Source organism: Balaenoptera acutorostrata, unplaced genomic scaffold (assembly GCF_949987535.1).
Source record: "Balaenoptera acutorostrata unplaced genomic scaffold, mBalAcu1.1 scaffold_376, whole genome shotgun sequence".
NCBI classification, from domain to species: domain Eukaryota; kingdom Metazoa; phylum Chordata; class Mammalia; order Artiodactyla; family Balaenopteridae; genus Balaenoptera; species Balaenoptera acutorostrata.
In genome coordinates, this window is record NW_026645762.1 from 170,968 (window position 1) to 184,454 (window position 13,487).

The following is a 13,487-nucleotide window of genomic DNA, read 5'->3' on the forward strand; positions in this document are numbered from 1 at the left end:
TTCTTGTTGACAGTTAATTATTTGAAAATGCTTCTCTTCACTTCAGATCAAACACAAATAAATCCAGAGTGTATAATTAACATTTTTTTAAAAATTAGGATTGCATTTAGTATTTTGGCCAGGTTGTATTTGAGATAGAATTTTTTGTGTGTTAGCTGGTAAGGAACTAATTGTTACAGAATAAGAGTAATTCTCTCTGTTATAGGGGAAAGATATAGTTTTCCGGGGACTTGATTTGCATCTACTATCCAGTAGCCATTTACTTTCAAAATAATGTGTGAAAATTTGTTTTTGTCAATCTTTCATCAAAAATTTATTGAGCACTTACTATACCAAACACTGTGCCGTGCCCTAGAGTAACAAGATGAAAGTCCCAAGTTCTAGAAAGTTTTTCTTGAAGACAGATACAAAGAAATAAATTGCAGATTGGGCTGGTAAGTGCTCTTCTTAGGGACACATACGGTACAGCACAAATCAGAACATCACAGAGCCTGAGGATCGACTTGGGTGATGTTAGTAAGAATTATTATAAACTCTTTTGCATCTTGCATTGATAAAGTTTCCTCAATGTATGTATTTACATGTTTCAGAAAAAAAATCGTTCTTAATTTAACATAAGAGGATGCAGTACTGGTATTTTTTCTAATGGTTATCTTGACAAATAGTGCATTGAACTCTCTGGGATACAGTATAATGTTTGTGATGATGACCGTTTTCATGTATCCATAATATTCTTTTTCTGTAACTAAAAATAGCTCTAGACTCCTTGGTTCTGTCATTTTAGAAATCAGGATAAACTGGATCAAAGCGTTCTCTTGTTCAGAGAAACTAATGGAAGTTTTGCCTCAGAAGAGCTTCTGATATTTGTCTAAAATATATGAAGCATTGTTGTGATGTTTTGTTGTTTTTGAGATGTATTTTTCTAAAAAATGATCATAAACCCTATCAGAGATTTAAGAATTTTCATTACTATTGTTCACAACATCCTACCATTTCATTGAGATACAGATTGGTGTAATTTTAGTACAATCCTTGGACTAAATTTTAAGCAGTTATTTTTCCAGTCTTCCAGCTCAAGCTGAGTGTTAGAGTGAGCAGAAGTAGACTAGTGAGTGTTGGTGTACAATTTGGCATGTGAGAAGTGTGAGATCATTTTGGAGAGTGTCATAAGCAGAATTCCCAAATAGAAATTTTCCTAATATCTGACAACTGAGATTGTCCTGCTAAATTCAGCATGTGTTTTTGGTCGGTCATGGTAAATCTCTGTGATATGTGCAGATATGCTCCCTTTATCTTCAGTATGAATGTGCTAGAGAAAGAGCAGCCTGGCTTATTGCCTGCTGCTTCTTTCTTCTCCCAGGGGAGTTGGCAGGAATTTTAGTAAAGTGAATCTAGCTTGAATGTAGCCTAAAGAAGGGGTGCTGATTCCCATTTCAATGGAGAAAATTGCTGTGTAGCCTTCTCGGCTACCAGTCAGAGCATCATTTTAATTCTGTATTCTAGTAAAATGGGTGCAAGCAGAGCTGAAGAAGCAGAGCTGAAGAAGCAGGGCACATTAGTCGTTGTATTTTCTTTCTTCACCAAAACAGTGCTTGCCATACTAGTATAATCACAAGTGCTAAAGTGTATGTGAGACTGTTAGCTGTCATCAACATCTGTTTCTCCTGATTTGAATGAATTTGGTGATGAGTGTCCAGAAAAGGAGGGACAGTTGTACCTAGAAATCAGTTTCATTGTTGAATTTAACTTCTGATATTTCCCTGTGGGATAAACTTGCTCAGAATTTATTTGGATTTTTTGACTTCCAAAGGTAAAGAATGAAACTGGAGGTTGATTATAGGCTTCAGAGAATTAGCAATTTGACACATCTTTTTATTAAGGATTTTTTTTTTAATTAATTAATTTATTTATTTATTTATTTTTGGCTGTGTTGGGTCTTCGTTTCTGTGCGAGGGCTTTCTCTAGTTGTGGCAAGCGGGGGCCACTCTTCATCGCGGTGCGCGGGTCTCTCACTATCGCGGCCTCTCTTGTTGCGGAGCACAGGCTCCAGACGCGCAGGCTCAGTAGTTGTGGCTCATGGGCCTAGTTGCTCCGCGGCATGTGGGATCTTCCCAGACCAGGGCTCGAACCCGTGTCCCCTACATTAGCAGGCAGATTCTCAACCACTGCGCCACCAGGGAAGCCCTTTATTAAGGATTTTGAACTCCAACAACTGTTGAGAATCTTTACAGCATGATGCGGGTAGTTAAATTTATTTAAAGAATCATATTCATGAATTCAAATACCTGATAATTTTATTGTAAATTTATTTTTCGTAAGAAAAAGCCAGTGCTTTTCGAGAGTTTGAAGACGGCCATAATTGAAAGTTCACTACTTGCTAAGCATAATACCAAAACCAGAAACTGTAAAAGAAGAGGTTCTTATCTTTGCACTAAAAAAATTCTGTATTTAAGTTGCCATAAACTATGTTAAAAGAAAAATGACAGATTTGGAAATATATTTGTAACATGCACAGCAGGCAAAAGGTTGTTTTCCAAATATAAAAAGATCTTAAAGTGGCTTAGGAGAAAGGTTAAATGTCCCCAAAACAAAATGAGCAAAGAACAAGAACAAATGAGTCACAAAGGAAGGAATACAAAGCGCCTGTAGATATGTGAATAGATATTCAGTCTTACTGGTAATCAAAGGAAAGCCCAAAAAAGAAAGAGAAGAAAGAAAATACCCAGTTGTCAAAGGTATAGGAAAGTGCTCAGACATCGTTTGGTGGAAGTTTAAATCTGTACAGACCCTTTTAGAGATAATTTGTTGTGTGTATTAAAATCATAACTGCATACCCTCTGATCCAGGAATTCCACCTTTCAGAATTTATCTCCAGGAAAAATTTGGATAAATGTGCAGAGATACACATGTGAAGGTGCCTGTTATAATAGTGGAAAATGAGAACCAAACTAAATATTTATCAATAGTTATAAGTAAATTATTTAATATCAACACGTTGGAATTCTATGGCAGGCATTTTTTCCCCAGTGTTTAAAATCGTTGTAAAATACAGCTTACATTCACCATGTTAAATTTACCATCTTAACCAATTTTCAGGTGTACAGTTCATAAGGTACATTCATACTGTTGTGCAGCCATCACCACCATCCATCTCCACAACTCTTCATCCTGTAAAACTGAATCTCTGCACCCATCAAACAGTCACTCCCTGTCTCCCGTCTCCCGTCTCCCCAGCCTCTGGCAACCACTCTTGTGCTTCCTGTCTCTGTGAGGTAGACTGCTCTAGGGACCTCATGTAAGTGGACTCGTGTAATATTTGTCTTTTGTGACGGGCTTATTTCATTTGGCATAGTGTCCATCCATGTGGCAGCGTGTGTCAGCATTTCCTTCCTTTTTGAGGCTGAAAAATATCATTAGGCATTTTTTTAAATTTAATTTTTGGGTGGGTAGTACATACATTTAGTTCAAATTCAAGAGGAGGGAGGGTTAGGAGGAGAGAAAGATGGGAAGTGGCTGGGAAGTGACTGCAGATGTATATGGGATTTCTCTTAAGGGGTGATGGCAGTGTTCTAGAATTACATAGTAGTGATCAATGTATAACTTTTAATATGCTGAAAACTGCTGACTTACACACTTTAAACTGGTGAACTTTATGGCATGTGTGAATTATGTCTCAATAAAACTATTATTAAAAACTTTTCAATGTCAGTTACACCTCAGTTAAAAAAATTTTTATGCAGAATATAATAAAGTTTTCTTACATGTTGTCCCCCAGTGATTCCAGTTCGTTCCTCCCTTCCTCCCGTCTTGCCTTCCTCTGTTCCCCCAAATAACCATTAATTATTACTTGTGTAACATTACAGAAGTATTTTTATTTCTTATGATATTTTTTATTTATAGTAAATAGTAAATATTTATTGTTCCCTCCCTTTTACCCAAAGTGGTAGCAAATTGAACACAGCCAAGCAGGCATCTCTGAAGTCTTTTCTCTTATTTTTAAAGGTAAAAATGTCCCTTTTTATTGATTACTTGCTTACTGTAGGGGATTTAGATAGTACAAAAAAGTATGAAGAAAAATGTAAAATCTACCCATACCCAGACACTGGTAATTGTTTGCATCCTTTTAGACTTTTCTCTGCATGTTTATACTTTTTAAAAATTAGAATCGCAGTCATCCTATACTTGCTATTATATATCTGCTTTTTTTACTCTTTTTTTTTTCTCTCTTTTTTTTTTTTCCACACACACACACTGTATTTTATTTTTACAAGAGATAAATAGACTGACACCAAGCATTGTACATGGATGACCACAACAAATGCAACAATGATTGCAATTACCAAACATGAAACACACTCATACTATGTCATAATATTGACATTCAGTCCAGTAATCCTCCACTGTAACAGCTCCTTTACTTTGCAGTGAAAATTGATTTGTATATTCTTTGCCTCTGAGTCCTTGTGGGATTTTTGTTTTTTTAAATTCAGACAGAAAGTCACAAAAATTATACTCATCCTCATCAGTTCACTCAGTCCCATGTAATTAATTTTTTTTTTCATCTTGATCTTTTGTTAGCACTTTTATGAGTTCATCAGTTTTTCATTAAGAGTTCTGAAAATGCTTATTCATTCAGTTCAGCAGTACAGTCAGTTACCAGAAACCTGTACTTGTCAGAGTCTTTTCCATGAATTTCTTGAAGATGACACCCTTTTATAGGAACATATTTGCAAAATCATCAGAGTACACCCAGAACTGTCTGTAAATGACAAAAGACTTAAAAATGACCATGGTTAAAGATTTGATGAAAGTTCATAATAATGCAGTTGACAAGAAAATTAGTTATTTCTGAGATATACATTTTAAAGTAATAACTAGGATTATTACTTATAACATTATACCAGAACATATAAGATTTTTAGAAGTTTCCTGTAGTGTCTGAAACATTTATATTAACATATTTCCATACATATTTCCATACAAATACAAATATAAGATTTTTAGAAATTTCATGTAATGTCTGAAACATTTATATTAACATATTTCCATACAAATACAAATACAAGATTTTTAGAAATTTCATGTAATGTCTGAAACATTTATATTAACATATTTCCATACAAATAACCCAATGAAAGTTTAGTATTAGTTGTTTTGTTTGTTTTTTTATACTGCAGGTTCTTATTAGGCATCAGTTTTATACACATCAGTGTATACATGTCAATCCCAATCGCCCAATTCAGCACACCACCATCCCCACCTCACCGCAGTTTTCCCCCCTTGGTGTCCATATGTCCATTCTCTACATCTGTGTCTCAACTTCTGCCCCGCAAACTGGCTCATCTGTACCATTTTTCTAGGTTCCACATACATGCATTAATATACGATATTTGTTTTTCTCTTTCTGACTTACTTCACTCTGTATGACAGTCTCTAGATCCATCCACATCTCAACAAATGACTCAATTTCGTTCCTTTTTATGGCCGAGTAATATTCCATTGTATATATGTACCACAACTTCTTTATCCATTCGTCTGTTGATGGGCATTTAGGTTGCTTCCATGACCTGGCTATTGTAAATAGTGCTGCAATGAACATTCGGGTGCATGTGTCTTTTTGAATTACGGTTTTCTCTGGGTATATGCCCAGTAGTGGGATTGCTGGATCATATGGTAATTCTATTTTTAGTTTTTTAAGGAACCTCCATATTGTTCTCCATAGTGGCTGTATCAATTTACATTCCCACCAACAGTGCAAGAGGGTTCCCTTTTCTCCACACCCTCTCCAGCATTTGTTGTTTGTAGATTTTCTGATGATGCCCATTCTAACAGGAGTGAGGTGATACCTCATTGTAGTTTTGATTTGCATTTCTCTAATAATTAGTGATGTTGAGCATCTTTTCATGTGCTTCGTGGCCGTCTGTATGTCTTCTTTGGAGAAATGTCTATTTAGGTCTTCTGCCCATTTTTGGATTGGGGTGTTTGTTTCTTTGATATTGAGCGGAATGAGCTGTTTATATATTTTGGAGATTAATCCTTTGTCCGTTGATTCATTTGCAAATATTTTCTCCCATTCTGAGGGTTGTCTTTTCGTCTTGTTTATGGTTTCCTTTGCTGTGCAAAAGCTTTGAAGTTTCATTAGGTCCCACTTGTTTATTTTTGTTTTTATTTCCATTCCTCTAGGAGGTGGATCAAAAAAGATCTTGCTGTGATTTATGTCAAAGACTGTTCTTCCTATGTTTTCCTCTAAGAGTTTTATAGTGTCCAGTCTTATATTTAGGTCTCTAATCCATTTTGAGTTTATTTTTGTGTATGGTGTTAGGGAGTGTTCTAATTTCATTCTTTTCCATGTAGCTGTCCAGTTTTCCCAGCACCACTTATTGAAGAGACTGTCTTTTCTCCATTGTATATCTTTGCCTCCTTTGTCATAGATTAGTTGACCATAGGTGCGTGGGTTAATCTCTGGGCTTTCTATCTTGTTCCATTGATCTATGTTTCTGTTTTTGTGCCAGTACCATATTGTCTTGATTACTGTAGCTTTGTAGTATAGTCTAAAGTCAGGGAGTCTGATTCCTCCAGCTCCATTTTTTTGCCTCAAGACTGCTTTGGCTATTCGGGGTCTTTTGTGTCTCCATACAAATTTTAAGATGATTTGTTCTAGCTCTGTAAAAAATGCCATTGGTAATTTGATAGGGATTGCATTGAATCTGTAGATTGCTTTGGGTAGTATAGTCATTTTCACAATGTTGATTCTTCCAATCCAAGAACATGGTATATCTCTCCATCTGTTGGTATCATCTTTAATTTCTTTCATCAGTGTCTTATAGTTTTCTGCATACAGGTCTTTTGTCTCCCTAGGTAGGTTTATTCCTAGGTATTTCATTCTTTTTGTTGCAATGGTAAATGGGAGTGTTTCCATAATTTCTCTTTCAGATTTTTCATCATTAGTGTATAGGAATGCAAGAGATTTCTGTGCATTAATTTTGTATCCTGCAAGTTTACCATATTCATTAATTAGCTCTAGCAGTTTTCTGGTGGTAGTTTTAGGATTCTCTATGTATAGTATCATGTCATCCGCAAACAGTGACAGTTTTACTTCTTCTTTTCCAATTTGTATTCCTTTTATTTCTGTTTCTTCTCTGATTGCCGTGGCTAGGACTTCCAGAACTATGTTGAATAATAGTGGTGAGAGTGGACATCCTTGTCTCGTTCCTGATCTTAGAGGAAATGCTTTCAGTTTTTCACCATTGAGAATGATGTTTGCTGTGGGTTTGTCATATATGGCCTTTATTATGTTGAGGTAGGTTCCCTCTATGCCCACTTTCTGGAGAGTTTTTATCAGAAATGGGTGTTGAATTTTGTCAAAAGCTTTTTCTGCATCTATTGAGATGATCATATGGTTTTTATTCTTCAGTTTGTCAATATGCTGTATCACATTGATTGATTTGCGTATATTGAAGAATCCTTGCATCCCTGGGATAAATCCCACTTGATCGTGGTGTATGATCCTTTTAATGTGTTGTTGGATTCTGTTTGCTAGTATTTTGTTGAGGATTTTTGCATCTATATTCATCAGTGATATTGGTCTGTAATTTTCTTGTTTTGTAGTGTCTTTGTCTAGTTTTGGTATCAGGGTGATGGTGGCCTCATAGAATGAGTTTGGGAGTGTTCCTTCCTCTGCAATTTTTTGGAAGAGTTTGAGAAGGATGGGTGTTAGCTCTTCTCTAAATGTTTGATAGAATTCACCTGTGAAGCCATCTGGTCCTGGACTTTTGTTTGTTGGAAGATTTTTAATCACAGTTTCAATTTCATTACTTGTGATTGGTCTGTTCATATTTTCTGTTTCTTCCTGATTCAGTCTTGGAAGGTCATACCTTTCTAAGAATTTGTCCATTTCTTCCAGGTTGTCCATTTTATTGGCATAAAGTTGCTTGTAGTAGTCTCTTAGGATGTTTTGTATTTCTGCGGTGTCTGTTGTAACTTCTCCTTTTTCATTTCTGATTTTATTGATTTGAGTCCTCTCCCTCTTTTTCTTGATGAGTCTGGCTAATGGCTTATCAATTTTGTTTATCTTCTCAAAGAACCAACTTTTAGTTTTATTGATCTTTGCTATTGTTTTCTTTGTTTCTATTTCATTTATTTCTGCTCTGATCTTTATGATTTTCCTTCTGCTAACTTTGGGTTTTGTTTGTTCTTCTTTCTCTAGTTTCTTTAGGTGTAAGGTTAGATTGTTTACTTGAGATTTTTCTTGTTTCTTTAGGTAGGCTTGTATAGCTATAAACTTCCCTCTTAGAACCGCTTTTGCTGCATCCCATAGGTTTTGGGTCGTCGTGTTTTCATTGTCATTTGTCTCTAGGTATTTTTTGATTTCCTGTTTGATTTCTTCAGTGATCTCTTGGTTATTTAGTAACGTATTGTTTAGCCTCCATGTGTTTGTCTTTTTTACGTTTTTTTCCCTGTAATTCATTTCTAATCTCATAGCGTTGTGATCAGAAAAGATGCTTGATATGATTTCAATTTTCTTAAATTTACTGAGGCTTGATTTGTGACCCAAGATGTGATCTATCCTGGAGAATGTTCCGTGCGCACTTGAGAAGAACGTGTAATCTGCCGTTTTTGGATGGAATGTCCTATATATATCAATTAAATCTATCTGGTCTATTGTGTCATTTAAAGCTTCTGTTTCCTTATTGATTTTCATTTTGGATGATCTGTCCATTGGTGTAAGTGAGGTGTTAAAGTCCCCCAGTATTATTGTGTTACTGTCGATTTCCTCTTTTATAGCTGTTAGCAGTTGCCTTATGTATTGAGGTGCTCCTATGTTGGGTGCATATATATTTATAATTGTTATATCTTCTTCTTGGATTGATCCCTGGATCATTATGTAGTGTCCTTCCTTGTCTCTTGTAACATTCTTTATTTTAAAGTCTATTTTATCTGATATGAGTATAGCTACTCCAGCTTTCTTTTGATTTCCATTTGCATGGAATATCTTTTTCCATCCCCTCACTTTCAGTCTGTATGTGTCCCTAGGTCTGAAGTGGGTCTCTTGTAGACAGCATATATATGGGTCTTGTTTTTGTATCCATTCAGCCAGTCTATGTCTTTTGGTTGGGGCATTTAATCCATTCACGTTTAAGGTAATTATCGATATGTATGTTCCTATGACCATTTTCTTAATTGTTTTGGGTTTGTTTTTGTAGGTCCTTTTCTTCTCTTGTGTTTCCCACTTAGAGAAGTTCCTTTAGCATTTGTTGTAGAGCTGGTTTGGTGGTGCTGAATTCTCTTAGCTTTTGCTTGTCTGTAAAGCTTTTGATTTCTCCATGGAATCTGAATGAGATCCTTGCCGGGTAGAGTAATCTTGGCTGTAGGTTCTTCCCTTTCATCACTTTAAGTATATCATGCCACTCCCTTCTGGCTTGCAGAGTTTCTGCTGAGAAATCAGCTGTTAACCTTATGGGAGTTCCCTTGTATGTTATTTGTCGTTTTTCCCTTGCTGCTTTCAGTAATTTTTCTTTGTCTTTAATTTTTGCCACTTTGATTACTATGTGTCTCGGCGTGTTTCTCCTTGGGTTTATTCTGTATGGGACTCTCTGCGCTTCCTGGACTTGGGTGGCTATTTCCTTTCCCATGTTAGGGAAGTTTTCGACTATAATCTCTTCAAATATTTTCTCTGGTCCTTTCTCTCTCTCTTCTCCTTCTGGGACCCCTATAATGCGAATGTTGTTGCGTTTAATGTTGTCCCAGAGGTCTCTTAGGCTGTCTTCATTTCTTTTCATTCTTTTTTCTTTAGTCTGTTCCGCAGCAGTGAATTCCACCATTCTGTCTTCCAGGTCACTTATCCGTTCTTCTGCCTCAGTTATTCTGCTGTTGATTCCTTCTAGTGTAGTTTTTATTTCAGTTATTGTATTGGTCATCTCTGTTTGTTTGTTCTTTAATTCTTCTAGGTCTTTGTTAATGATTTCTTGCATCTTCTCAATCTTTGCCTCCATTCTTACTCCGAGGTCCTGGATCATCTTCACTATCATTATTCTGAATTCTTTTTCTGGAAGGTTGCCTATCTCCACTTCATTTAGTTGTTTTTCTGGGGTTTTTTCTTGTTCCTTCATCTGGTACATAGCCCTCTGCCTTTTCATCTTTTCTGTCTTTCTGTAACTGTGGTTTTTGGTCCACAGGCTGCAGGATTGTAGTTTTTCTTGCTTCTGTTGTCTGCCCTCTGGTGGTTGAGGCTATCTAAGAGGCTTGATGGGAGGCTCTGGTGGTGGGTAGAGCTGACTGTTGCTGTGGGGGTCAGAGCTCAGTAAAACCTTAATCCACTTGACTGTTGATGGGTGGGGCTGGGTTCCCTCCCTGTTGCTGTGGCGGTCAGAGCTCAGTAAAACCTTAATCCACTTGACTGTTGATGGGTGGGGCTGGGTTCCCTCCCTGTTGGTTGTTTTGCCTGAGGCAACCCAACACTGGAGCCTACCCGTGCTCTTTGGTGGGGTTAATGGCAGACTCTGGGAGGGCTCACGCCAAGGAGAACTTCCCAGGACCTCTGCTGCTAGTGTCCTTATCCCCACGGTGAAAGAGAGCCACCACTTGCCTCTGCAGGAGACCCCCCAACACCAGCAGGTACGTCTGGTTCAGTCTCCCCCAGGGTCACTGCTCCTTCCCCTGGGTCCCGATGCACACATTACTTTGTGTGTACCCTCCAAGAGTGGGGTCTCTGTTTCCCCCAGTCCTGTCACAGTCCTGCAATCAATTCCCACTAGACTTCAAAGTCTGATTCTCTAGGAATTCCTCCTCCCGTTGCCGGACCCCCAGGTTGGGAAGCCTGACGTGGGGCTCAGAACCTTCACTCCAGTGGGTGGACTTCTGTGGTATAAGTGTTCGCCAGTCTGTGCGTCACCCACCCAGCAGTTATGGGATTTGATTTTACTCTGATTGCGCCCCTCCTGCCGTCTCACTGTGGCTTCTCCTCTGTCCTTGGACGTGGGGTATCCTCCTTGGTGAAGTCCAGGGTCTTCCTGTCAATGATTGTCCAGCAGCCAGTTGTGATTCTGGTGCTCTCGCAAGAGGGAGTGAGAGCACGTCCTTCTACTCCGCCATCTTGGTTAATCTCCTTTTTTTACTCTTAATATGTTGTAACTGTAGTTTTTATCAGTAAATATAAATCTACATTTAAAAAAATTGATGCATAGTATTAAACTGGGTGGACATTTCTCATTTACTTAACTCATCACCTATTAATATCCATTTAGGTTGTTTCTAATTTTGTCGCTGGTATAAACAACAGTGAGCGTCTTTGTACACTTGCCAGATCGTTTCCTTGAGATATTTACTGCTGTTTTGCAGTTTGCCAAAAATTTTAAACAATGTCTGTTTTAACATATATGCCACAAAGATTTCAATGATATTATTAGCTCTGTGAAAAGATGGTGCAGGCATTTATAGCCTCACTTTAAATATGAGGAATCTGAAACCCAGAAAGATGGCAATGTGTTCCAAATTAGGTTGCTCTTTAGTGTGAGAGCTGGAACTAAAACTCCTGTCTTCTGATTGTGGGTTAGTTTCCTTCCACTGCGGCACACTGCCAGACCTTGAATACCTTGAATACAAAGGGTGATTTTCTATTGTTGCTTCTTCATTTCTAAAAACATGATTCTTGATGTAACTTCCTTTTAGGTTCTCTGTATAATGTTCTAGAATTTATCCATTCAGATTAAAGGTTCATATACCTTCGTTAGGGATACAGGCTAAAGATATACCCTCTGGAACATTTTACTAGCTTATCTGCACTAACATTTTCATTTAATTACTCAAATTACTCACTTATATTGTTATCTTCTTCTGTATAAATAGCACACACAGCCTCAGTTTTTTGTGTTTTGTTTTTTGTTTTTAAAGCTTCAAGTTATCTAATTACCTTTGGGTACTAGCTTCAGTGGGCTGCGAGAATTGCTTTAATTCGAATGCCAGCTCTGTCACTTACTGTGTGATCTTGGGGTGAGTTATTTAAGTCTCTGTGTGCCTGGTGTCATCATCAATAAAATTCAAATAATAGTACATGTGTTATAGTGAGGATTAAATGAATTAACACATAAGGAGTGCTAAGCACATTCTGGCATGCACTCATATGTTTATTATTTAATGTGCTAACTTAATTGTAAAGCACTTAAAAGTCATTTTGTATTTTGCCATCCTTTGTGTTTTTTGGTGAAATTTTTTGTATGATGTGTCCATATTCCTATAGGTTTCCCCTGCCTTTCCCCACTCCTCACCTTCAGTTCCGTGTAATACCTTCTGCTAATCTTGAACAGTGTCTTTATTTAGTCAAGCAAAGTGAGGAGCTGCCAGACTGACCTTGTTTCCTGTTGGTAATAAACACAAATTAAATTACTGACATTTTACAGATTATCTCAATCAGTTTTAAAGACAGTGTAAAACAGAATAATGTGAATCCTCATTTGCTAAATGCAGGGTTCTGAGAGCTGTGGTAGCTGCTTTCTCATTCCCCGTAGTCTGCTTTGTTTCTGCTACTTGAGGAGGAAAGCTCATTTGGGTTTTCTTTTTTGTCTTTATACCAGCACATGCAAATGACAGTCCAGGCTCTCCACGATGAATTGCGGATCCAGAGGGACCTGAACCAGCTGTTTGAACAGGATAGTAACAGTAGGACTGGTGAGCCTTGCGTGGCAGAGCTGACGGAGGAGAACTTTCAGAGGCTGCACACTGAGCATGAGCGGCAGGCCAAGGAGCTGTTCCTCCTTCGAAAGACTCTGGAGGAGATGGAGCTGCGGATTGAGACTCAGAAGCAAACCCTGAACGCTCGGGACGAATCCACAAGAAGCTTCTGGAGATGTTGCAGAGCAAGGGGCTTTCTGCTAAGGCTACTGAGGAGGACCATGAGAGAACAAGGAGACTGGCAGAGGCAGAGATGCATGTCCACCACCTCAAAAGCCCTTTGGAGCAGAAGGAAAAAGAGAACACTCTGTTGAGAGAGGTGAGTGGCCACTTTCTCAGTTGTTATGACTGTCTTTTTTTCCTGAGTAGTCAGCATTTTGACCTAGATAAATTTATATGCTCTCCTGAGCTAGTGCAAGGGAATTTCTTCTTTCTTACCTAAGTTCTGCACTGATTTCTGTTCTGATTTGCTGTCTTGTATGAGATGACATTGGCTGGCATGTATACTGGTTTAATACCTTTCTGGGGTTTTTTTTCCCCCTCCTGATTTCTGTAGACTCATTTTGTTGCTAGAGGGGCACAGAATTTTCTTGATTTGTTCCTCATCTATTGATTTGTTCATAGAGACACACACAACAAAACCAGAATTAAAGTAGCTGACTACTGCTCAATTTTAAAATATTAATAATTGAAAGTAAGCGATTCCCTCGGTTTCGGTGTGCTTATAAAGTCCTAGGCAGCAGTAATGGATGTTTGCCCTGTGGTTTCCATGGAAACTGTTGCCTTGCTGTAAAAGATCCGTGATAAAAATTATTTGCTGC

The 13,487-nt window shown here is 37.8% G+C and overlaps 2 protein-coding genes across 2 annotated transcripts in view; both read left to right on the forward strand.

The window, feature by feature from the left end:
- LOC130706699 (ELKS/Rab6-interacting/CAST family member 1-like) overlaps positions 1-13,487 on the forward strand; it is a 237,652-nt gene that overhangs the window by 170,383 nt on the left and 53,782 nt on the right.
- Positions 12,683-13,487, forward strand: part of LOC130706700 (ELKS/Rab6-interacting/CAST family member 1-like) — a 33,201-nt gene continuing 32,396 nt past the window's right edge. The window contains exon 1 of the mRNA XM_057539402.1: positions 12,683-12,985. Coding sequence (XP_057395385.1) covers positions 12,842-12,985 — 144 coding nt within the window. The 5' untranslated portion in view covers positions 12,683-12,841. The remainder of the gene's footprint in view (positions 12,986-13,487) is intronic.